General features: G+C 45.2%; 1 protein-coding gene across 6 annotated transcripts in view; it reads left to right on the top strand.

Annotated features, from left to right (window-relative positions):
* Positions 1-25,236, top strand: part of CHD2 (chromodomain helicase DNA binding protein 2) — an 88,073-nt gene that overhangs the window by 46,136 nt on the left and 16,701 nt on the right. For all 6 annotated transcript variants that reach the window (XM_018069664.3, XM_018069665.3, XM_018069667.3 and 3 more), the window contains 21 exons: positions 1,397-1,604; positions 4,256-4,342; positions 9,922-9,983; positions 11,329-11,451; positions 11,763-11,909; positions 12,820-12,953; positions 13,601-13,826; positions 14,549-14,649; positions 15,248-15,292; positions 15,454-15,629; positions 16,300-16,424; positions 17,044-17,260; positions 17,892-17,981; positions 18,857-19,047; positions 20,057-20,245; positions 20,763-20,925; positions 21,277-21,429; positions 21,909-21,980; positions 23,153-23,302; positions 23,921-24,069; positions 24,590-24,686. In XM_018069664.3, coding sequence (XP_017925153.1) covers positions 1,397-1,604; positions 4,256-4,342; positions 9,922-9,983; positions 11,329-11,451; positions 11,763-11,909; positions 12,820-12,953; positions 13,601-13,826; positions 14,549-14,649; positions 15,248-15,292; positions 15,454-15,629; positions 16,300-16,424; positions 17,044-17,260; positions 17,892-17,981; positions 18,857-19,047; positions 20,057-20,245; positions 20,763-20,925; positions 21,277-21,429; positions 21,909-21,980; positions 23,153-23,302; positions 23,921-24,069; positions 24,590-24,686 — 2,905 coding nt within the window. The remainder of the gene's footprint in view (positions 1-1,396; positions 1,605-4,255; positions 4,343-9,921; positions 9,984-11,328; positions 11,452-11,762; positions 11,910-12,819; positions 12,954-13,600; positions 13,827-14,548; positions 14,650-15,247; positions 15,293-15,453; positions 15,630-16,299; positions 16,425-17,043; positions 17,261-17,891; positions 17,982-18,856; positions 19,048-20,056; positions 20,246-20,762; positions 20,926-21,276; positions 21,430-21,908; positions 21,981-23,152; positions 23,303-23,920; positions 24,070-24,589; positions 24,687-25,236) is intronic.

Genomic DNA, 25,236 nt, shown 5'->3' with positions numbered 1-25,236 from the left:
ACGAGCTTGTTTTATCTGAGAGTGGAAGGTGTCTTGTCGTGGTGTGAATTAGCCCTGTCTGCATATGGTGGTCCCCGGGAATAGTAGCCGGATCTAGAGATCTGTCTCCATAGCGCGCATTAGTCCCTGTGGCTTTGTATGTAATTGTACACGTGCTCGTGGGTTTTTTCTTTTTTTTTTTTTTATTTATTCATTTTTTATTATTTTTTCCTTGAATCCTGAAATCTGAGCAAAGCCTTTGATGTACCTTGCTACTTTTGTACAGAAGTGAAAAAAAATAAAAGTCTTGTTTTCCCTCTGCCAAGTTTTCTTGACTCTTTTTTCATAATGTTTTATTTAAGTAAGCTCTTAAATATTACAAAAGCATCCAGCTGCCAATGAAGCGCTGACTGGGAAAGGGGGGATGCTCCTAATTCTAGAAGATTGTAGATTATCACCACACTGCATTTTTGTTTGTGATAGAGGGGTTTGAATGCTGCCTTGCACGTGTCTAATATGGTATACTGAGTTTTCAGTTTTCTTTATTGGATTTTAAATGAAAAAATAGATTTTGAAGTGATTAGGCAAAGGTATTGGAATATTTTGTCCACATAAAATAGTTTGGCCTCTCATTGTTTTGTTGACGAGCCTTTATTTAAGAGAATATTCTGTGTGCTAACCCATTTTAATGTAAAGATTAAAAAAAAAGGGGGGAAATACAACTTGATGTTCTACTCTCCCATTATTGGCTTCGGAACTGCAGTCTGCACATCACTGGTATAATCCTTTAAACAGGAGCTACCTGATCCACAAGCCCATATAAACTCCTTTCTGCTGTTCCATTGCTGAATTTATTCTTTTTGCAAGAAATGTCATATTTAATATAATTTACGGTGTTACGGGTACAATATTCGGTACTGGCCTCTACCAGAAATTGGATATCAGATTTTTTTTTAAATACTGGCTATACTAGGATGCAGTGGAGAGCCATGCTGGATCAAGTGCTTATCTTTAATACAGCAGGATGGTCTCCAGATGCTCCAGCTCCCAAAATAACCTTGCTCTTGCTCACTCTAAGACAGCCAGATCCTCAGAGGACTACGTGTGCTGCTGGTATTACTAATGCTTTTCTCCGTGGTACCACTGCTGGTTTTATTCTGTTGATGAGCTGGAGACCCTGGACAAGGATTTCTGGGGCTGCATTCTCACCCCTGTGTTCACTGTCAGTCCTGGGAAGGAATTGCCGCTGCTGCAAAATGCCATTGCAGGGTGTCTGTTCAGGACAGTGTTCCCACTTAACATTTAGGCTATTCCAAGCCTGTTGTTGTGGCTTGGACATGTCTCAGGTTTGCTCGATGCATATTTCAAGGCTGCGACAGTACAGTTAAAATGTAATCTCTTCTTTCTCTACCATTAGTCACTCAGCATCCGAAGAAGCCTCTGGCTCTGACTCTGCAAGCCAGTCTGAAAGCGAGCAGGGCAGCGAATCAAACAGCAGCTCGGAGTCCTCTGAGAGTCAGTCTGAATCCGAAAGTGAATCAACGGGTTCCAAATCCCAGCAGACCCCTCCTGAAACCAAAGAAAAACCAGCCTCTAAGAAGGAAAGGATAGCAGATGTTAAAAAGGTATTGCCCCTGCTGCTCTGCACAGGCACGTTATTGCCGTACTTGCCATGGAAGGTCAGACAGCAGGACCCCAACAAAGCTGTCTCCAGCTTCCCAGCCACTTTGCACATGGACCAAACAGCCTCTGGCCTCCAGTGTCCCCAGGTCACTCTCTGGTTGCTTGGTCTGTGTGCTGGAGCCCTGCTGATGTCACCCTTGTGAGCAGGAGCTGGTGTGTTTGTGGAACAACTCTTTGGGCACCAGGTAGACAGTGATGGGGCTGACTGGCGAATGAGAAGCAGGCGCCTGTCATCAACACGTGATCCTGTCATTTCATCCTCTCCCTCTGTCTTTCCACTCTTGTCTCCCCCTCTCCCTCAGAAGCAGTGGAGAAGGCTTGTCTAGTGTTTGGTCCACTTTTTTTTTACATCACTGTCTTCCTCTGAAAAAAATATAGAAAAAAAAAAAAGAGGAATAAAAAAGCTATTTAACTTCTGTTGGTTAATATGTCCAGAACAGTGGGGGTTGTTGTTGTTGTTGTTGTTGTTGTTTTCCAGCTTCCCAGCTACCCCCTTCAGATAGCCAGGTTTTCCTTCCACTTGCTGTCCAGGAGGAAATGAGATTTTTGGTGTTAATGCACCTGGTGTCCCTCTGCAGTGCAGAAACTGGTATCTGCTTTGCCTGAGGGGTAGAGGCACCTAAGTAACATGGTGTAGTGTGAAGTGAGAAAGAGGAGCCAAAATACCCATTTGGAGACAGGAACTCAGTGAACTGAGTTCAGCTGGAAGGAAGAAAATCAGGTTAGGTCAGTTTGTTTGTTTGTTTGGGGTGTGTAACCATCCAGTTGTCCTTAGCTGTGGCTTGCACTGCACACAGGTTGCTTCTGGAGAAAGTTGCTATATGTGTGAAGACAGAAGGAAGGGCAGTGTGTCCAGCCTGTGCTCCCCATGTACCTGCCAGGGAGAAGTGAAGGATTTTGTTACCAGTTTCTCTCTCTCACAAATCTCCAGGCTGCTGGTTCAGGTCATGTCTAAACCCTCCAGTGTTCGGACTGGCAAGGGAGGATGCATTTCTAAGGCAGTTGTGGTAACACAATATTAAAATTTCTGGTTTATTGTTGATAAGTGGGGACCAAAGGAAGTTTTCTCCTCCTTTGAGGGCTTCTAAGAGCATGTCCCTAACAATAAATGTTAACATTATCCTACGAGGAAGCACATCCATACATAGGGTGATAATTAGCATGAAACATGAAAAGGTCAGGGCAGCCTCTAATAAGAAAGCCTCTCCCTTCCTAATTTCTCTGTTAATGGATGTTTTCCTTAGCTAGGCCTAACCTAGGCGTGTTGATACCTGTTCCTTTTGAATAACCAATGCAATTAATTATTATATTAGTGTTTATTTGATGTTTGTGTAGATACACCCATGAAGGTGAGGTTAATTTGTGTTAGGTGCTATTCAGATTTGTCATGGGAGTTGATCCCATATTCAAAACCCATGTCATATAATAGGTGGAAAGATAAGTTCTTCAGATGGTTTTGGGAGTATTTTGATTTGTTCTTTCATGTGAATTTATCTCTGTACTTGCATGCCCAGCAGGCACACACCTTCACAGTCTGTCCATTATCCCATTGCTCCTTTAGCAGAGGCAGGGAAAAATTGCTGGGCTGCAGCCTTGTGTGCATCAGACTCTTAATCCCAATCACTGCTGCATCTGGCAGTGTATTTTGATTTCCTTTCCCTGCCAGTGGCTTGCAGAGATATTTGAGGACTGGAGGTAGAGAGAATAAGAAGGAGAATAAATAGATTTAGAAAACTAACAGGATGAGCTCTGCTGAGGGAGAGAGGAATTGCTGTTGTAGGTGTTTGAGGGATATGTGGTGGTTTGTATCTGCCCTGTAGCTCTTCTGATGTCCTGTGTCACCAGCACAGCTCTGCATTCACACCCTTTGGGCATCCATTCTTATCTCCCCCTTCTCTTCCTGTCCATCCACAAGAACAATTGCATGCTGCTATACAGGGTGTATTAAACTGGTGAGAGCCTCATTACAGCACATAGAGCACAACTATTCCCAGCAGTCACCTCTCCACATCCATGTGTCCTGTGCTGCCAAACCATATTGTCATCAGTGCATTCAGGAGAGGAACCAGCAGCTGCCACTTCACCTTGCCAAAGTACAGGGTGCCCTGCTCAGTTTGCCATCCAGGCTGGGCCACAGAGTTCACTTTTGAGGTTGCTACTGGCAATTTCTCCAGGCAGCTGATGGGGTTTTCCTTCTGGAAAGGAACTGTGATTGGAATCTGTTAGCAGAGAATTGTCCTGTTGAGTTGGTAGGTCCATTCATTCCATGTGCCTCCTTACCTTTGGCACTGTTGCTGCAGGGGGCTGGCTACCTCAACACTCTGTCCTTCAGCCTCAGCGTGCTGGAGAGTGGTTTGTATCTTGGTGGAAACATGGACCACTGTAAAGATAGCACTGAGATAAAACATGCTGCTTTAGAGTCTTGCCAAATACCCCAAAATAATCATAATCTTTTTCAGCCAGTTTTTAAAGTGTCCATCTACTGGTTGCTAATGGTTTTATGTTCATTTTTTTAAAACACCATCAAACTTCTCAGAAATGTCAGAAATAATTGGGGTGAAGCAGGCCTTCTGATGGTCTGTTTATTTTGCAGATGTGGGAAGAATATCCTGATGTTTATGGGGTTAGGAGGTCAAACCGAAGCAGACAAGAACCGTCACGATTTAATATAAAAGATGAGGTAAGGAAAAAAAAAAGGATGAGGGATTACTGAACATATAAAACCAACTAAACCCAAAGAGCAAAGGGAGGTCTCGTCTGCATTGCTTTGTACACTCTGAGTCCTAATTTGGTATTTGGCTGTTGGAGCTCACAGCTGAGGTCCCAGTCCTGCAGCTGCGTCCTCTTGGCCTGAGACCTCTGGAGTCAGTGGGACACTGCGTGGGCTGAGATCTGCATGCACTGATCTGATTACTGGAACAGGGTGTAATGCAAGTCATGCTCTGCTGTAGGAACACCCTGGAGAGAATGAGTCTGCGTAATAAAAAAACCAGAACAAAACCAAAACACAACACAAATCCAACCAGGAATAAAGGAAAGTTCCCAGAAGCACCTCAGAGCAACAAAACAGTCATTGTTGCCCATACTGGAATGGATCCCACTAATAAATGCATTTGCGTGTCTGCAGCTTTATGAGCCATCACTTTTCTTTGATTGAATATTGGGGAGTCTTTTGTGCTTCAACTGGAGGTGACAGTGGTCAGAGCCTGGCAGCCAAACCTTCTAATCGTTCCTTTTTTAGAACATTGTTTTTTTCTTAAGATGTAGGAATTAGCTGCCACCTTCATTTGCATCTAACAGGGTTTGTACATGGAGTGCTGAATCCGCAGGTCTTCAGGAAGGTCAAGTTGTAGAAGAGGGGAAAGGGAATCAGAAAGAGGCTTCCATGGAAAGCTTGGGGCTTAGGGCTAGGAGTCTGAAGATAAGTGGGAGACTTTCAGCAGAGCAGGAGCCAAGTGGTACTGTGTGACTCCAGCTGTTTGTGCTTCACCACCAAACCGTGCATTTGAATTCTTGAGGGGTCTGAGTCACACGGCAAATGCAGGTCTCGATCTCCTTGCTCTGGTGTGTTATTGTTGAGCCTTGCGGCACCTCCAGTGCCACCATCTGCCCCCCCAGACTCCTGTGCTGGACGTCCCACAGAGCAGCAGGTTAGGAAGGGGCTTGGGACACACCATTGACGTAGCTTTTGTTTTCCTTTTCAAGTTCGGCAAAGGCCAGGCTCGCCTGCACTGTGCCGGCGACGTCACACCCACCTCAGACCTCCGCTGCACACCCCACTGCCCTCTTAGGGGCTCAGGTAAGTCCCATCTTTGTTTGTTTTACAATATTACGTGGTTTTGCAAATGTTGGGTTTTTTTCGATATATTTATTTCCTACTATTTAAGGTACGATAAAGTTAAAAAAAAAATAAATCTGAGATGCAAAAACTTTGCTATACCACAAAATATTGTAAAAAACAAAAAAAACACCCAACCCTCCAAATGACCCCGCTGCAACTTCTGTGACACAGAAAGCCAAAAGTAACAAAATTGGATCACCCCCTTCCCCTCTCTCTCCCCAAAGCAACACTGACTCGTCCTTGTAGGGCAGCTCCCATCTGCAGCAGAGTCCGATGGAGGGTGTGACGTGTCAGGAGCACAGTGCTGGGGCCTCGCAGGGAGCAGGAGGACATGGAAAGTCTTGCTTTTGGAAGACCTAAACACCAAGAGGGAGGAAATAATGTAGCTCAAGCCTGCGTGGTGCTGAGCACTCCTTGCTGCTGCTGGACCCGGCAGAAACCCAAGGCGCTTGACACCTCTCAAGGTTGCTTTTTACCTTTGCAGGGTTAATCCTGTCGCCAGTGACCTGCTCCTGTCTCTTGCTGCTTGGGACTTCCAGCACAGTGTCTGGGAGCTTATAATTGCCTTCTTCCCTAATGCTTCTCTGCAGATTAGCAAAGAGCATCGCCCAGGCAGCGTGGCAGGCTCAGAGACCAGAGCAAGGATGAGGCATCACAGCTCCCCACGTGCCGCCCCGTGACTCACCTGCACAAGGGAGATGGCGCGTAGGAGGAGCTGGTTCAGGTTTTGGGGCACTGCTCAATCACTGTGTCCTCCGAGAGCAGCACTTTGAGTAGGTTATTTGTGTGTTAGAAATGGTTGCCTTCTGGGGATTTCTGGGCAGATTGTGTAGGTGCCCGAGCTGTGATCAGAGAGGTGATAACTCGTGATCAATACCCAGGCGTGGGCTGAGTTATCGGGAAGCAAAAGTGCAGCTGTGCATGAGAGCACAGAGCTGCTCAGAAGACTAGAGCTGTCTCCAGGAACAAGAGCATGTGTGAGTTTTTTAGTAAAAACACTACTTCCTCGGGCATTTTCTTTGCAGTTAATAAATCAGCTTCAGGTTTCAGCCAGAGGATGTGAGGCGTGCAAAGCCAGGTGCCTTTCAGAGTATTCAAACCGAAAGGGGAAATTTAATTTAGATATAAGGAACAAATTCTTTGCTGTGAGGGTGGTAAGGCCCTGGCACAGGTTGCCCAGAGATGCTATGGATGCCCCATTGCTGTAAGTGTTCAAGGCCAGACTGAACAGGGCTCTGAGCAACCTGGTCTAGTGAAAGGTCCCTGCCCATGGCAGGGTGGTTGGGATGAGATGGTCTGTAAGGTCTCATCCAACCCAAACTGTTTTATAATTCCGTCATTCTGGGGCAGTCAAGAAATAAATGTGCCCAAAACAGACATGATCTTTTTACTTTAAAAAGGGTGGTTTCAGATTGAAGTTAGTAATAAATGTCACAGTGCATCTTTTCTGTGAGAGAGAGAGGCCACAAGACACGCACCGGAGCATTCTGAAAATACAACTGGTTTTATTATTGGAAAAAAAAATCTGCTCATTTGCATTTTGGTCAATGCTTTGCCTCATGTATTTGCTGAAAATTCAAACACTATTGGTCTCACTAGGAAAGAGAAGTTCAGCAGACATAAGACTAACCTGGTGAACTGAGGTTCTCCAGCTTTTGTGGAGCACTAGAGCATGACCACTGTTAAGCCTGAAATGAGCAAATTCTCACTTTGACTGTAGTCTGAAATATTTCTTGCCTCTGTTTAAGCAAGTCTTTATCTCTCCTAGTAGGCATCGTGAGCTCCAGAGGCTCACCTGGGCCTCCTTTCCAGTGGTCTGGAGACTCCATTTCTCATGCCCTGTGCTAGTAATGACACTTACGGACCATCTGAAAGAACAGAACTTTAAAACTGCTGCTGTGTTGCTCTGCTTGGTGCTACTACATATGCAGCATCATTATGTTTGTACAGTGTTGCTCCATGGCAAAATGTAGCCTAATTAATGTAGTAAAATCATATGCACTTTATGTGTTGGGACAGAGAATTAATTAGATATGAAGAGTCAGCGACGCACAGCGAGGGAAGGCTGATCCCTTCAGCTGGAGGTGGGGAAAACAAATTGTTTGGTTTTCCACTTCCTAGTCCAGTTGGAAGTAGTGGTGCAGGAATAAGTTGGGCACATCTGTAGTGTTTGGTTGGGAAGGGGAGAACAAGGGAAGACAAGTTATCTTTCCCTTTGGCCGTGGTGGCAGCACCCAGAGGGGCAGCTGGAGCCCAGCGCTGGTGCTCAGGCTCTGAGGGCGAGCAGTGTGCCCTGGCATCTCCTGCTGGGCTGACAAAAATCCCACTGAGGACTGGGGATGGACTTTGCTGGCTTAGCTTGTACCATTCAGGGAGGTGACATTATTAAAATTCAAGTTGCATGTGATTTCCCAACCAGTCTGCTTCCTGATGGTGGTGTGTGGCAGCTGGAGTGCAGATGGGACCTCAGGTGCACACTCCGGACCTGGCGTTCCCCCAGCTCTCTGGTTTGCATCTGCACTTCCTTAACCAAGGAGTTTGCTTCCAGGAGATAGGGTTGGTGGTAAGGGAGCAGGGAGGAGAGGCTGAGGAGCTGCAGGCACAGTGTTTCCTGGCACTCTACTGGGACAGGGAGGATGTGATGTGGGAGCACAAGTCAGGCAGATGACTCAGGCTGGGGACTGGCTGTGTCAGAGGAGATATTGCTGGGCTTGACACACATCCAAAACAGACAATGGTGTTTTTGAAAAATGTAACTGAAGGCAGTTGAGCTGCAGTCACAAGTTAAATTTTTCAAGGAGGAAGAGAGGAGGAAAAGACGAGTCATTAAGAGATTGTCATCAGCTTTGTAGAGACAGTGACAGAGCAGGGGGAGAGTCCAGGCATTAGGAAGATGCACACTAGAAGCTTGAAAAATGGGATTTTGGCAAAGAGGTGGAGTTAGTTTCAAAGAACTGAAGGTTGTATTTGGTTTTCTCCAAATGTGATCTTCTCTGACACAGAGCAGGAGAGAAATCCACCTCTCTTTGCCTCTGGCTTGCCAAAGGACAGAAAAAAGTAAACGTGCGCTGAGGGACAGATTCTCAAAAATCGTGCCAAATTGGAATGGCAAAGCTTCAGAAAGCAGATAAGAGATTGAAAGAGAAAAATAGGAAACTGAGGACTTTTGCTTGCCAAAACTGAAATCTGTGGAATGCTTGGCTTGTGTTGTAAGGGTAGGTAGGGCTCTCCGTGGTGTTTGCCAGTCACTTGCTTCCTGGATGCTTCGTAAATGAGACAGGGATTTCACACAGGGCTGTGAAACAGGTGGATCAACTCATGTTTATAGTGAGATATTGGGGCAAAAGGTGGTGTTATGTCACGTGCAAATCTGACACCAAACCACGGTGAAATGCAGAGAAGCTCTTGGTCTAAGGTGGCATCCAGTGTTTCAGTGTATTTTAATGGATGCACTGTGCAAGTGAGAGGGAAATTTCTGTTGGTGGAAGGAAAGCTGGAAAATGGAAATAAAGGGTGCAGAAAGAGAACAAAGGGGTGAGCCATGGCTCTCCAGAACCTCCACTTTTTCATGTTGCAGATCATACTGTTTCACAAAATCCTTGTGTGAACAGCTCTCAGTTGAAGCTGTGTGAGGGTGTCAGGGGATGCAAACTGAGGTACCCGTGGTGATGGACAGACAGTACCTAGAGCCAAAGATGAATACTGCAGCAAAAAGCAGTTTGAAGTGGAAGATTTCCAGTGTGCGGAGAAAGCGGCCTTGGAGGCTACCTCTGTCATCTTAATACTCATTTAGAAATCTCATATGGGTTTCTTCAGTTTTGTCCCTAGCTATTTGTGTTTTCTGGGGCAAGTGTGGTGATCAGTTTTCATGGTTGACTAGTTTTTACGAAAATGGGGTTGTGTGCAACCAGCCTAAAGATTTTTTTTTTTAGCTATCTTGGTCTGTAGGAGTTAATGACACCCATTTAAAACAGTACAGCAAGTAGTTAGAATAGCTGTAGATATATTTAGCCAGAGAGAGTCTCACTGGTGAGACTGCAGGATTAGGAGGAGGGAAAGCAGCAGGACATGGCTCTGACCCATTCAGGTCCTCAGTGACTTTGCCTGTGGGAGAAAAAACCAACAGCAAAGCAAGGACACTCTTGTGATGAGAATGTTGTCTTTTTATGAGAATTTCCTTCCTTCTAGAAATCATAATCAATTTCTAGATCATAATTCATTTGGTGGACAGATTCACCCTGTGTGTTTGTAATCCATGGGCTGTTGCACACACTGCACAGCCCCGTTGCTCAAAAGCACCTCCAGCCCTGCAGGGGAAGGGCCTGGGCTCAGCCCACGTGCACATGTTTCAGTTGCATCCTTGAGGAGTCAGTCCAGAGTGAAGCCTACAACCTGATTTTCTTTCTTTTCAATTAAAGGCAAGTAGTGAATCTGAAAATGAGAGCCCAAAAAGAAGACGTCAGAAGCAGTTGAAAAGAAAGTAAGTTTTCTAGGGAAAGGGTTTTGAATGGTGGTACTTTGGTTTATTTTTCAGAACAGCAGTGCACAGGGTTGCTTGCTGGGAGTTGTCAACATGGCGAATTTGTAAAATAAATAATTTTAATATTTCCGGTAAAAATACTTTGGATTACTAAAATCCAAGTATGAAAATGGATCTACAGATGGATGCAATTTCCCAACTTTTGTTTGTATTTTCCCACTATGCCTGTGATGGAATCTGAACAAGTCAGGTTCACTTTCTGTTGTCAGTCTTTCACTTCTCCATCAGCTTACTGATTCTCCTTCAGAGATACTTAAAACAATTTAATCCTTTCTCCTCCCACCTTTTAGAGTATCTGAGAATAAAATACCAAATTATTATCCTCTCCTATCTTTTATAACCCTCTATTAAAACAAAATAAATTCCATAAAGAATGTTTTAGGTGTCTGAGCACCATATCTGAGTTCACTTACAGTCATATTTTACTGCCTTTTCCCATCTAATAAGTATCTTTTAGTTTTTCCAAACACTAAAGGGAACCACGGAACTGTGAGCTGCTTGCTGGAGAAAACTTAAGCACAGCCACATGATTCTGCTCCCTTTCTCCTGCATTTTGTCTTTTAACTCTTCATTTAGCTGTACACATCAGTGCAGGAGGGAAGGTGATAAAGCATAGGGAGGACTGTGGTAGTATGGACCTCTCCTGGGCAAGGGGAATGATCCTTGTGGACTCTCCATGCCCCCTCGGACAGAGGAGGGGCTCCTTCCAATGGCATTTTGGAGCTGCAGCTTTGCTCTGAGCTGCCCACAGAGAACATGCTTCCTTCCACTAGTGGTACAGCATGATTTGGCTTCACACTCGGAAACTTTAATCCCCTGAATTTAGATGGCAAGAGACTTCTTGCTCCATTTTCTGGGCTCCAAGGAGCTCATGGAACTGTGAATGTTGTGGCTCATACTCCATAAGCGATAGTGAGCACTTCAGATCTTTCCAGCCCATTTCAAAAATGCAGAAGTAGAGAAAGCAAATCAATCAATTGAAGCCCTTGCCCACCCAGGTGTGAGCAGTACAGCTCTGCCACCAGCACATTGTATGTGGTAAGAGCTGCTCTCACTCAAGAGATCAAGGCAATTCTACCACTTTGTGAATCAAAACACAGGTGCCTAAGACCTCTTAAAAGCAGAGAATTGCACCATCACATCCCCCCTGCATTGCTCTGAACAACTGAGGGTGCAGCCTGGAACTTTCTCTTGTAGTTATGGCCTTGATGGCTTGGATATCTGTTCAGCCAAGTATTTGTGTAGAAATATCATTGCCCTTCATGACCTACATTTCTGACTGTAGAATTAAATGGAAAAGAGAGGTCTCTGCTGGAGAGGAGGATGAAGATGGAGGGGAGCAAGGCACCAGTGGAGAGAGTGAGCCTGAACCGAAGAAAATTAAAGCAAGAAGACCTGTCCAAAGGAGGTAAGGACTGTTTGGTTCAGTCTCTTTTCCTGCCTGTGCTGGGTGGAGAGAAAATGTCTATTTGTCACTAAAGAATGTGGCTTTTTTCCTGTAATATTAACTTCGTTCACGACCTAGTAAACCTAGGGCCTAGTACTTCCTCATCACCCCATCTAGTGCTCCAGTGAGTGACACAGTGGTTTCCATGATAGTTAGAGCAGACTAAAGCCCTTAGGAGTCTAATTTTGAGATTCATGCATTCTAAAAGACTTACTAAAGCAGATGTTTACATAAACCATGCTGTATTATGGCTTTATTAATTCTTATTTTAGAACAGTGGCCAAAACTGGTGTTAAAAAGCCCCACAAAGTCCAGCGTGGGAAGAGAAAGAAACCAGACTCATCTGAAGATGACGATGATGACGAAGATGATGAGACCCCCAAGAGACAAACTCGACGAAGAGCAGCCAAAAATGTCAGGTATGAAGAAGTATGGGGTTGCTCAGTGATGAGAGCTGGGTGGGGAGGAGGGAGCATTGGGGGACTCTTGACTGCCTGAGTGATCCTGCAGAGACCCTGCTCTGCCCTGCACATACCTGTGGCTGAGGTGTGGTTATTTTGACAGGTTCATGCTGTGAACATCTGCCTTTGCCTTGTTTTGCCATCTGTAAAGGAGGGAGTATTTACCAATTCCTCTTAGAGAAATGTGAGGGAGTTTGTGTAATGTTTCTAAAGAAGCTTCAGATGAGATTAATAATTGCAAATAATAGTTGAAAATGAGCAAAAGGGAGCAGCTGTCCTGGATTGGAGCAATTGTCTGAGAGTGGCTGATGGGTTATGCCTTAGGACAGAGTGTTCAGGCACGGTGGAGGTAAAGCTTTGTCCATTCCCCAATATGCCTTCTTACCTTTCAGCACTCTTAGTAAGGGAGTTGCAAAGAACCACTCAAATAATATTTTGTGGTGGTTAAACATTCATCAGAGATAAGAAGTGTAGTTCCTAGAGCAGTATAGGCACCCATGCAAGCTTTTGATGCTCTGAAACCTCTGTTTTTAAAAAATAATCTTTCCCTGGATAGTGGAGATTTTCTCTGTTGATAGCCTTTCTTCTGCTGCAGCAACTGTTCCACCTCCTTATGGAGCATCTGATGTTAGCCATGGTCAGAAAAACTTACCTGGACAAGACAGAGGATTAGCCTGATAAAGTGTAGCTATCTGGGTGTCTTGGGGAAAAATACTGAGTAGATGACTTAAGACATGTGTGTGCTGAACATTCACTGAACCCTGGGATAAATGGTGGAGAAGGTGCTCCACAGTCTGTGCTGTTCTGTGTGTTTGTGGACTGGGAGGAGTCAGGGGTTTTAAATCAGTTTGGTTTTGTTCTTATTCAGTTACAAAGAAGATGATGATTTTGAGACAGATTCTGATGACCTGATAGAGATGACTGGGGAAGGAGCTGATGAACAGCAAGACAACAGTGAAACTATTGAGAAAGTCTTGGACATCAGGCTTGGAAAAAAAGGAGGTGCGTAGTTCTGGAAAAAGCCTTTATTTCTGATTGTGTACTCATAGTTTCTCTTGAGCTGGTGCAATGCTTTTGGGACTTCAGAGGGGGACCAAGGATTATTTCAGTGCTTTTGACCCTTTCCTCTGTGCCTCTTATTTATGTCTTGTAGCAGCTTTGGTAACATGTAGTATTGAAAAACCTAGAATCTCTAGTTTATGTGTTCAGCAGCTTTCATTTAGCCTGCACGCATTTTAAAGATGCAGTCATTGTTCTGCAATTCCTGCTTTTCTCTTCTTTGAAATATAAAATAGATCTTCCAGTGGAGTCAGTTTTCATAGCCCCATTGACAAAGCCATAATGAAAATAAAGCCGATGTTTTGTTCTCAAAGCCCTTACAAAAGTGTTTTTGTAAAACTGAATGGTTGTGAACTTTTCAAGAGACCTTTGACTATACTTAAAGAAAAGGTACTTACGAGAGAGAGAGTTTAAAAGGTTCTGTTGTATGGAAAACTTTTGTGTTCCTGCCTTATAGGATTGCAGAATCTGTAGGATAGTCTTTGTGCTTCCACAAAAGATGTATTAGAAGAGTACCTTTCTGCTCTAATGCATTTGAAGTCCAGTGGTTGATAAGGAAGGTACCAACTGCAGCCTGATTTCTCTTGCAGCCATTGGTGCTTCCACCACCATTTATGCGACCGAAGCCAACGGCAACCCCAGCGCGGACTTCGATCCTGAAAAGGATGAGGGGGAAGTTCAGTACCTGATCAAGTGGAAAGGCTGGTCCTACATCCACAGCACCTGGGAGAGCGAAGAGTCCTTGCAGCAGCAGAAAGTGAAGGGCCTGAAAAAGCTAGAAAACTTCAAGAAAAAAGAGGAGGAGATCAAGCAATGGTAGGCTTCACTCAACCGGTGATTTGGCCTCGGGCAAGTCATCTTTAGCCAGAGGTTTGCAGAGTCGAGACTGAAAACATTTGATTTCTTCTTGCAAAGTGTGTTTCATGTGCACAAAACTCTGGTCTCTCTTAACCCACTCGAGGAACATCCCCGCTCGTAGAGATGATACCTGTGGTGTTGATGTCTGTGAAATGGAGAGGAAGAGGCATGAAACCTACACTGTTGCCACTTCCCAGGCTTAAGAATTGGGGTAGCTGACAACAAGTAAATGTTGCACAAATTCGCCTGGCCCAAGAGGTGCTGTGAGGCCTTGCAGCCTTATTAACTCTTGTTAATTGTGGGCTTGTCTGCGTGCAAGTTTTTGCATCAGTTTATGTCCAGCTGCCCCAGGAACTATAAGGGGAGCTAAGGTGTATTTCCAAAGTGCTAAAGCTGGAGTAGCAGCTTCCACCTCTCTCTGATTCAGGTTTTGAGACTGGCTTGTGCATCAGAATAGGGCATCATTTAACAGGTAGACAGTCTGAACATCTGTGACATTTACTTCCAGTAAAGATTTATAATTATGGGAAATTTAAGAAACACGTCATATAAGCAGTAGTCTACTCCGGTGGCTTGTCTGAATGACAGAACCATATAGGAAAGCAGATCTTCTATATATGACATCCACAAGCATTATGACAGAAGCATTATAGCGTTTTTTTGGATTTTTTTGCATCTAGGCTGGGCAAAGTATCACCTGAAGATGTGGAATATTTCAACTGCCAACAAGAGCTGGCTTCAGAGCTGAACAAACAGTATCAAATAGTGGAGAGAGTAATTGGTAAGTGAAGCCAATGGTTTTGTAAAGGCATGAAGTAAGATTGAGGTCTTTAATCTCTATGAAAGCAAAATGACCGTACAGTTCTCTCATCTTCCCTGTCCCTCAGTGTCTCTGAATTAAAAAAAATGGTGTATTTCATTGTGTGAAATTTAGGAATTTGGACAGTAGGAATCCAGGTTTACAGATCTGTATTTACAAGCAATAGAAATCAGTCACTCTCCCTATCTGGAGTGTTGCTGCTGCTGAAGTTCTTTGACTTCAGCCCTCTGGATGCAAGGTGTTTGTATCCCAAGCAGCAGTACAGGCCTGGCTTTTGTGACGACCACTTTCTGTTGTTGAGGATGTGGTTAGGCTGCAAGGCAGCTCAGGGTTAGATTGTCATGATTAATTAATAAAACCAGCACTGGTAATATCACAGTCATGTCAGTTAGAGGTGCCAACGCTCAGTTGCTTTGGGAACTGGCTTGGAGAGCTATTTAATCTGTTTCCAATAGAATTCCTATAAAAACTTGTGGTGTATGGCAGTGACAGCCTTCCCTGCTCCCTCTGCTGGCTGACAGCACACCAATCCTGTTGTCCCTTCTCTCTCCAAACACAGCTGTGAAGACCAGCAAGTCTGCCACGGGACATTCGGATTTCCCAGGTAAAGGAGCATTTTTTAGTCCCTCTGCACTTTTCCTACTTTGTCCAGACCTGTCTCTTGGCTGTAGGGGTGGCTCAGCCTGTGCCTGTGAACTGCGCTTGTGGTTCAGCCGCTCGACCACAGGTACTGAGGTTTGGGCTTTGTTTTTGCATATTTTACAGCAAACAGTCGCAAAACATCCTCAAATGACCCCGAATACCTGTGTAAGTGGATGGGGCTGCCCTATGCTGAGTGCAGCTGGGAAGATGAGGCTCTGATAAGCAAGAAATTTCAGCACTGCATCGACAGCTTCAATAGTCGGAACAACTCCAAAACAATTCCCACCCGGGACTGCAAGGTTTGCTGGCTTCTTTCCTCTCCTTTACTGGGTTTCTCCAGGCTGGGGGGTGATGCAAGCAGTGGGAACATGAAGTTTTGTCAGGATAAATGTCAGAGAACATTTTCCCATCCTCCCACCTGTGCTGGAAGTGTTGTTTGCTGTTCTCATATTGTACTTTAGGCAGAGATGTGAACCCCTTTAAGTTTCATTTACTCTGTGCACAGTGAGAACATTATGTCCCCCCTGGGGAGTGGGAGCCTTAATTAAGCCTTGCAAAGTGCTTCCTCCTCAGAAGGAGCTGCAGGAGTTTTAATATCAGTTGGATGAAAAAACAGCACACCTGGTAAAAGAGGAAACCTGCAAGATGCTGATACAGTGGAGGAGAGGGACAGAAATAATGGGAGGAAAATCAAAAGAGGGCAAAGAAGAAAGTGGAGTTTATTCCATCTGTGTGCTTTATGCTCAGCTTACTGTGCTCTTGGGGGGACTCAGAACCCTGATCCTCAGAACCAGACAACAGCAGGCAAATCACAAGAAATGCAGACACAAGCACTAGCTGGGACTTGAATCAATGAAAAGAAATGCAGTCTTTGCTGAATTCCTAGATATCATTGCTAAATTTTCAGCCTTTCAACCACTGACTATTTTGTCCTTCTCTTCAGTGGACTTATGGCAGCATCTTTTTCAGGTGTTGAAGCAGAGACCGAGGTTTGTTGCCTTGAAGAAGCAGCCCTCGTACATCGGCGGTGAGAACCTGGAGCTGCGGGATTACCAGCTGGAGGGCCTCAACTGGCTCGCTCACTCCTGGTGCAAGTATGTACAGATGCTGTGACAGTCATTTTGTGTCTCCTAGTTTTTGCCCCAGTAGGATTTGGCCCTCCTGTTTTCGAGTGGGGTCCTTACCCACCCTCCTTCTGCAGCTTGAAGGATTTCAAATGTTATCATGCCCAGCTGCATTGCAGACACTGCAAGCAGAAACCATCTAAAGCATGAACTCTAGAAACCTTGTGTGAAAACAAAAAGCATTTTCCCTGTCTGGGCCTGTTGACGTGCTGAATTTGGCTGTTGTGTGAGCCTGGTACATATCAGTCCTAGTTTTCCATTGACTTAATGGAAAAAAAGGTTTCTGTCTTAGCACGTTTATATACTCACTGAAATCTTTGAGAAATGTCCTTCTAAAATTAGGCCACTGATTCTCCTCTCCCTTTGCCTTTGTCCTCCAGTTTGGAGTCATCATAGTTCATTTTTGCATGTTATTGTGCCATGTACAGTCTGGATGTCCCTGAGATCCACTTGGAAGTGTTCAGATAACTATTTTTGCACTGCCCATCTCTACCCTTGCTGTGGATTGCTGTTCCTGTGGAGCACACTAAATTGCTAGTGGCAGAAACTTGCACTCAGACAGCATTTTGTTTGTTCTCCTCTTTCCCAGGAACAACAGCGTGATCCTGGCTGACGAAATGGGACTGGGCAAGACAATTCAGACAATATCATTCCTGTCATACCTGTTCCATCAGCACCAGCTGTATGGCCCTTTCCTGGTGGTCGTGCCCTTGTCCACTCTCACCTCGTGGCAGAGGGAGTTTGAAGTGTGGGCACCCGAGATAAACGTGGTGGTTTACATCGGAGACCTCATGAGCAGGAACATGGTGTGTACTCAGAGAGCAAAGGGTGAGGGGTTGGATTGAAGCACTGGGTGCAAAGCAGCAGCTTCTGTGTGACGTGTGTGACACACGTTCTGCTGGAGAGGCTGCTGAATATTACTGGCAGCACTGCAGGTAGCTGGAGCTGGTGTAACAGCTCATGGCTGTAATCCTCTGCTGCAGGGAATTTTATACCCTATTTTCCCTCTTGGATTGAGCACAGGAGTACTGTTTTTTCTCAGAGTCTAGAAACTACTACTGGGCTGAAACATGCTGCAGTGAGGAGTCCAGCAGTGTAAAAGTGCTTGTCTCCTGTGTCTGGAATTATTCAGACAACAGAGCACACAAGTGTTGGGAGTCTAGTGGTGTCCACAGTGAGGTGACACTCATTTAGCTGATGAGGTTAAAGTTACAAGAGCAAGTTGACCTTATTTTGTTACCTGTGCAAGGGCAGTTGAACCATGTGTGCAGTAAAACAAGCTGCTCCGTGGGCACCCTGAGCTCATCAAATGGTACCTTGAACAACAGGGTTTTGGACTTGGTTGGAGTCTCTGTGTACAGTTACATTAAAATAATGGTTGTTAACTCTTTCCTTTTGATAACCTTGGTTGAAGCTAACATCTGTTTCCCCTCACAGATACGTGAATATGAGTGGATTCATTCTCAGTCTAAAAGATTGAAATTTAATGCACTTATCACAACATATGAGATCCTCCTCAAGGATAAGGTGAGCAATGGTCCAAGAATGTTTTTACTTAAACTTTCTCTCATTTCAAAGGGGGAAGCCAGTCCCTAGCTAGTGGGTTTCACCTCTTCCCTCTATGGTGATGGACAACATACAGCTACTATTTCCTTTCACTTGCCAGTAATACACAGGGAATGTGGGACACATGTTATAGTCTCTTCACTCTTGCTCTGCACAGTTGTTTTATTCTTTTCACCTGTGAGGCATCTGGCAGGACAGTAGCTGGATTTTTACCTGATTTAATTTAGGCTTGTTAAGAGAACAAAACATTACACTGACCCTTTGGCCACAGTGTTAGCAATATCTGTATTTTTGCACCTGGGAGAAATCTGTCTGCTTAGGAAATACTCATCAACCCTGTCAGTACAGCACTGAGTCCTAGCAGGAATCAAAAAAAGCTTTTTTTAAAAAAAAAAAATCACAACTCAGATTACCTCAACTTTTTAGTCTTGTTCGTCTGCTCTCCTGCTGCTGCTGCAGTGGGACTAGTGCTACCCAAGGTCCCAAGGGCATGGAGAAAGAGGGAAATAAAGAGCTGGGGGAGGACTGTGCTTTCTGGGTAAAGCAAAGGAGGATTAAGATAGGTGTACTTACTGCAGGACTGTCCAGGTATGGCAGGAGTGTTACGTGGCATGGCTAACGTTCACCTTTTCATTTCTGGGGAGGAAAAACTCGTGTAGGCATCTTGGTCTCCACATTTTGTTAGCAAGAAACTCTTGTGAGACGAAGTCTGACTGGGGCAGGATGTCCTGGGCCGCACACACTGGCCGTGGAGAGAAAGGCCTGGGCAAGGTGGTGGGGCTTGTCTGACCCAGCGTCTCCTTGGCGCCTGTGTTTCTTTTCTTCTCTTCCTCCAGACTGTTTTGGGAAGTATTAACTGGGCCTTTCTAGGCGTGGATGAAGCCCATCGGTTGAAAAATGACGACTCTTTGCTGTACAAAACATTGATTGATTTCAAGTCCAACCACAGGCTGCTGATCACCGGCACCCCGCTTCAAAATTCACTCAAGGAGCTCTGGTCCCTGCTGCATTTCATCATGCCAGAGAAGTGAGTCCTTCCAAGAAATACCTCTGTGTCCATTCTTGTCTGTTAAATAGGCTCAAGGGAGTGCAGAATGGCAGAAATCCCTGAATTAAATCCCTGAATTAAACTTGGTGGAGTGACAGCAATGAAAGGGGAACAGACACTGGTGGGGAAAATCAGAGGTTAAATGACTAACACAAGGAGTGTTTCTGGCAGCAAACTGAATGGGGAAACCTGATACGTGCCTTTTAAATCTGTCTGCTGTCTTTGAGACATCTCTAAAAAGCTAAATTTGTTTCAAGCAATCAGCCATTTCTGAGGTTTCCAGTACACTGTGGTTCAGGCACCCTCGCCAACCATTTCATGGCAGGCCCTGAGAGTGTCACTCCAGGTCAGTGCTGTCTGGCTGACTGTGTGTCCACAGTATAACAAATACTTTGATTTCTTTAAAATAAAATGATCTATGGGCATTGCTAGGGCTAAGGCAAGCATGCCCCAAAGCTCACTAAAGTCATGTTTGACTGAAAAAAGAGCTGTCCCCCAAATTCTTTTTGTTGGATCGCAGAAAGAGAGAAGGATGGGTTTGGGGTCTCCCAAGTGGAGGAGGAGCATATCTCCACATTTCAAAGGAGCTGTTAGAGGAAGCAGCAATCCAAAAAAGCCTTCAGAGCAGGGTAAAACAGTCCAGTTGTCAAAGCCCTGCCTGGGGGAAGGCACTGTGGAAAGTTTGGAAACTGCTGCCAGTTAAATGTCAGCAGAGTAAAATACTGGAAAACTTGGAAGTTTGGGTCCTCGGAGTCAGCGTGGAGCTCAAATATAAGATGTTAGGAAGGTGCCTAAGCCCAAAGAGCTTCTAGCTTTGCCACCAATCTGCTTAGTTAGCAAGAGCAGAGTGAACCTGTTATCTTCCACTGTGTTTCCATTCAACTGATGATCTCCTGTCCTGTGCAGCAGGAGCATATCTGATAGATGCTGTGTGGTACCGTAAGACAAGACATTCTGACCTCTCCCTGCTCCTCATTTCTGTTGCTAGGTTTGAGTTCTGGGAGGATTTTGAAGAGGATCACGGGAAAGGTAGAGAGAATGGCTACCAAAGCCTTCACAAAGTCCTGGAGCCTTTTCTCCTACGAAGAGTGAAGAAGGATGTGGAGAAATCTTTGCCAGCCAAAGTGGAGCAGATCCTCCGGGTGGAAATGTCTGCTCTGCAGAAACAGTATTACAAGTGAGTCATTTAATAAGTTATTGGGAGTGCCAGTAGTAATGGGCCTTGGGAATGTGTTTCAATATACTGTGGATACTGTGGCCTTCAGAGTGCAATATGACAGCCATCACCTGTAGTACCATGAGCTTCCCAGTAGGAAGCTGAGGTAGGGTAGTTGGTATCTTTCCTTCTAAAAAATCATCTCCAGCCCACTGGAGATGCTCTTGTAGAATAATACAGTTCAGTTGGCGAGCTTTGCAGGACAGTGGTTACATCTTTCCTGGGGGAGTAAAGATCTGCACAAAATTGTGATGCTGTTCAATATTAAACTGTGATAATATCAATAGGAAATTAAGGTCATGGTTTCTAGTGAGCAACGTCCTGTAAAAGAAGTAAGGAGAGATAGAGGGAGGAGAGATAGATAGAGGTAGTTCTGATGCCTAAACGAGAGTTCCCGGAAGGTTTTGTTCCTCCAAGACTCCGGCAGGTGCACTCTGGGCTGTGAAATGATCTGGACTTTCATTTTTCCTGCCTGCAGGTGGATTTTGACAAGAAACTACAAAGCTCTTTCAAAGGGAACAAGGGGAAGCACATCTGGTTTCCTGAACATTGTGATGGAACTGAAAAAGTGCTGCAACCATTGCTACCTTATCAAACCTCCTGAGGAAAACGAGAGAGAGAATGGCCTTGAGACCCTGCAGGTGAGTGGTGCCTTTGGTCACCACCTTTTTTCCTTAACTTCCCTCTTCCTTCTGTCCTCCTAGCAAGATAACATCTGTGGTTTCTCTTTTAGAATTAGTCTACACAACTAAGCCACTTGAACTCTCAGTGGAGAGTTCAATGGAGGCAACATTTTGTGGACATCTAGAGCAGGAGTTGCAGGCAGTGTAACATGTCTTGAATGATTCATTTTGTGTGTGGCCTCTGCTGTGTAAATCCAGAGGATTTGATTAAAGATGTACAAGAGCATGACCCCAAAAGAAGCAGTTCTGTGCATGTCTGTATAATGTAAGATTGGAAAACATCAGCTGGAATGATGGTTATTTCTTCAGTCTCTGATCAGGAGCAGTGGAAAGCTAATTCTCTTGGACAAGCTGCTGACCAGGCTGCGGGAGAGAGGCAACAGAGTGCTGATCTTCTCCCAGATGGTGAGGATGCTGGACATCCTGGCAGAGTACCTGACTATCAAACACTACCCTTTTCAGGTGAGAAACATCAGCATGCAGAACAGTGGGGTTCTCTTGAAAATGTATGAAAATACAGAGGGAGCTTGAGCAACGGGAGTCATTGAGTTTCCCAGAGGCTGGTGGCTGGGATTACAGGTTGCACTTACTGCAGGGAACTGGCACGTCCCTTCATTTCAGTGTGGCCATATCTCTGCAAAACTCCTTTGACAGGCCCCTTTGGCCTGTGTCCTGTGATAAACCCTGAGGAGAGGAGAGTGAACACAGAGAGCCTGGCTGGGAGCCTGTAATGGGAGCTGTGGTGTCACCCGCTGTGTGAGCATCCCCCCTGTCCTTGTGACACAGCTGAGGCAGAGCAGTTATTTTTAATTGGAGGCTATTTTTGACAATCAAACGCTGCAGGCTGCGAGAGGGGCTGTAGGGCTTGCAGGACCTGGGTGCACCAGTTCCTCAGGGCTCCTTTACCTTCTTTCTTTTCTCACTGTTGTTGATTTTTCCAGCGCTTGGACGGCTCGATCAAGGGGGAGATCCGAAAGCAGGCGCTGGATCACTTCAACGCCGACGGCTCCGAGGTACCACAGTCCTGCCTCAGGAGGGGCTGGGTGGGCTGCCCGGGCAGTGGGTGTTGTGGCTGAGCCACAGGTTGTGACTGCCAAGAGGGGATTAGTTCAGTTCATTTCTTTTTACAGGACCCCAGATACTTTTGAAGACACAGATATAGCAGGTTTTGCAACTGGCCATGTTGCTTGTTTTAAATCTGCCATGTCCAAGGAACAGGGCTGCAAGTCACAACTCCAGAAAGTCCAGAAGAGGCTGGGAAGAGCCAGAGTTTAGCAATGCTCTCCCTATGGTCTGAAGAATGAGAGATGGTTGTTAAATGATTCTGGTCTGAACAATGAGAGATGGTTGTTAAATGATTCCAATCTGAAGCTGGTTTTGGATATGAAATAGCGAAGGCAAAAGGAGGATTTTTAGTGTTGGCAGGCAGTGGAGTCTGGTGTTGGAGGTGAAAGTCTGCAGTGTAATATGAGAGGATATCTCAAACCTCTCATCCAGGATTGCTGACTCACAGTGACTGGTGCAAGGCACTTGTTTTTGTGTCAGTCAGCCCAGCCATGACAAATACCTTTCCTCACTCCAGAAGCCTGGGCTGGAAGGGAATTCTTGGCTGGCACAGGAGATACAGAAACTCTTCATGGTTGTGGGAAAGTTAACAAATAAAAGTGAGAAGGAGACAGCAGGGTGAGTGGGAAAGGAGAAAGAATGCCCATAGAACCTGCCCTTTTGCCTTCTTTTGAGGGCATCTGTAGGGGCTCAGGTGTCTTGGCTCTAACCTGGCATCCTGTGCCCTTGGGCAGTAACTTGAACAGTCTGTTAGTTACTGATCTCACTCCCAACAGGATTCAGGCAAGAAAAAGCAGATGTTTGTCTTTTGCCCTTGTAGGAATCTAGTGGTCTGACCTTCAAAAGTGACTCCAAGGTGCTCTTGCTCTGAGCTGCTTTGTTGCATACCTGGATTAGCACATCTTTAACCCCTACCAGCACTGCCTCACCATGGGTCCTGGCTTAAAGACCACTGGTGCTTAGCCTGTGTATGGGAAGGAAATAATTTTTCTGCTTTAAGAAGCATGAGTGCAACAGAGCCTTACATTTGCTTGTACAGCTTTTGAGTCACCATTGCTATTTTATGTCCACAGTTACAGGCTGGCTAACTCATGGATGCTTTTTTTTTCCCCCCCCTCAGGACTTCTGTTTCTTGTTGTCAACACGAGCTGGAGGGCTTGGAATTAATTTGGCCTCTGCTGATACTGTTGTTATCTTTGACTCGGACTGGAACCCCCAAAATGATCTTCAGGCTCAGGCCCGAGCTCACCGGATTGGACAAAAGAAGCAGGTCAGAAGAGCTGCCTGGGTCGTTTTGTCTGTGGCTTCAGTGTGAGCATCTAAACAGGCTCCCACTACACCAGAGCTTCTGAAAATATGGTCTTTTTGCCCCAGTCCTGACTCCAGAGAGTGCTGCCAGCCTCAGGGAATCTCACTGAAAAAAGGAGACAAAAAATCAGTCCAGATTTGCCATATGCCAAGTCTTCGTGTTGGCTTTGGGTTCTGAGATGGTTCAAAACCAAGAACGCAACCTGTTACACTTCTCTACCTAGTGGACTCTGTTCTTTCTTGCCCAGAAAAACTTAGCAAGTAGAGTGTCAGCTTTACTGGGGGTTTATTAGATATGTGAAAAGTTTGGTGCTAGTTTGAATTTAGCATGATTGTTTCAGAAGAAAATTTACTCTGTGCTTAGGCACACTACAAGATGTGTGTTAACCATCCTGATTTTAACGGGGTCCCCTGAGATGTAAAGAGAATGTGCTTGTTTTTCTCCTGTAAAACCACATCTGTGTGTGAATAGACAGTGTCAGCAGACCAGTCTCCTGTGAAATAGCTGAGGGTTGTATTGCTGTGTCAGCAGAGCATGTTCAGGTCCAGGAAATAGCTCTGTTCTCTTTTTGCCCCTTAGGTGAATATTTACCGCCTGGTCACAAAGGGGACAGTGGAGGAGGAGATCATTGAGAGAGCCAAGAAGAAAATGGTGCTGGATCATTTGGTTATCCAGCGTATGGACACCACTGGCCGGACTGTTCTGGACAACAACTCTGGGAGATCCAAGTATGTGGTTGTGTCAGGAGGCAGAGATGTCTGGAACAGTGTGTGGCATAACCAGCCTCACCTGCTGATATCTCCCAATATTTATTGGGTAGGGTATAGGGCAGAAGGCTAATAAATAATGGCAGCTTCCACTGATTTGGCTTATGCAGCCATTAATTTGGACATATAGGATAAAGATGATCAGAAATTAAAACCTAGTTTTAATGCATTACTTGTTTTTACTTCTGCCTTCCACCCAGAGATCACCCTGGTCTGAGGGAACCTGGTAGTGGTTGTGGAAAAGCTGCACCTTGGCAGTGACCTCAGACTCTCACCATTTCCCCCAGTAGATGGAAGTGGTTCCCTTTATAGTCATTATCCTTGTTAGAGCAGGAAAGAGATTAATAAAAAAGCCTTTTATAGTGCTGGGTAGAAAACTTACTCCTTGCTTCAATTAGGAAAAACTTTGGTGTGGTTTTGTGCTGTAGCAGTGCTGACTTAACAACTCAAAACACCTTTTCCTTCTCACTTGCTCTTGCAGCTCAAATCCTTTCAACAAAGAGGAGCTGACAGCTATTCTGAAGTTTGGAGCTGAAGATCTCTTCAAGGAGCTTGAAGGGGAAGAGTCAGAGCCTCAGGTAGTTTGAAATTGAAATCACATAGCAGTTTGTTGTCATCTGCAGGTCTGCATGAGAGACTGTGTGTGGTTGCCCCCACTTTGTACTTGTCCTGTGCATGAGAGCAGGTCAGTGAATAGGACACGTGTGAGTCTGGAGAAACTGAAAGAAGAGTCTGGGATTGGAGGATTGGGGGGTTGAGGAGAGCCTTGCTGTTGGGGATTAAATAGTAAAGGTCACCAAGGGAGTCCCTTGTCTGGTGAGGATTCATTAGCTAGTTATAGCACAGCCTGCTGTGCTGAAAGCTGCTCTCCCTGCCTTTTCTGAGCACTTGTTCTCAGCATCCTTTTTTGGTTGTTCTCTGAGAGGCAGGAGTCAGCACAGTGAAGTGAATAGGTCGCTTTCTTCTGCCTCAGTGCAGCATTGCTTGACAATTTAGTATGGAGTGCTTTGACCGATTCTCTAAATGGCCCAAGCAGCAGAGCTTCTCCCGAGGAAGACAGTCCACAGTTCATATATCTCACTGTCTGGAAATTTTCCTGCCTGTTCAGCCTCGATAGTCCTTTTCTTC

Source organism: Manacus vitellinus, unplaced genomic scaffold, assembly GCF_001715985.3.
Source record: "Manacus vitellinus isolate BGI_N305 unplaced genomic scaffold, ASM171598v3 scaffold_16_pilon, whole genome shotgun sequence".
Taxonomy (NCBI): domain Eukaryota; kingdom Metazoa; phylum Chordata; class Aves; order Passeriformes; family Pipridae; genus Manacus; species Manacus vitellinus.
This window is presented reverse-complemented; position numbering and strand designations above follow the sequence as displayed.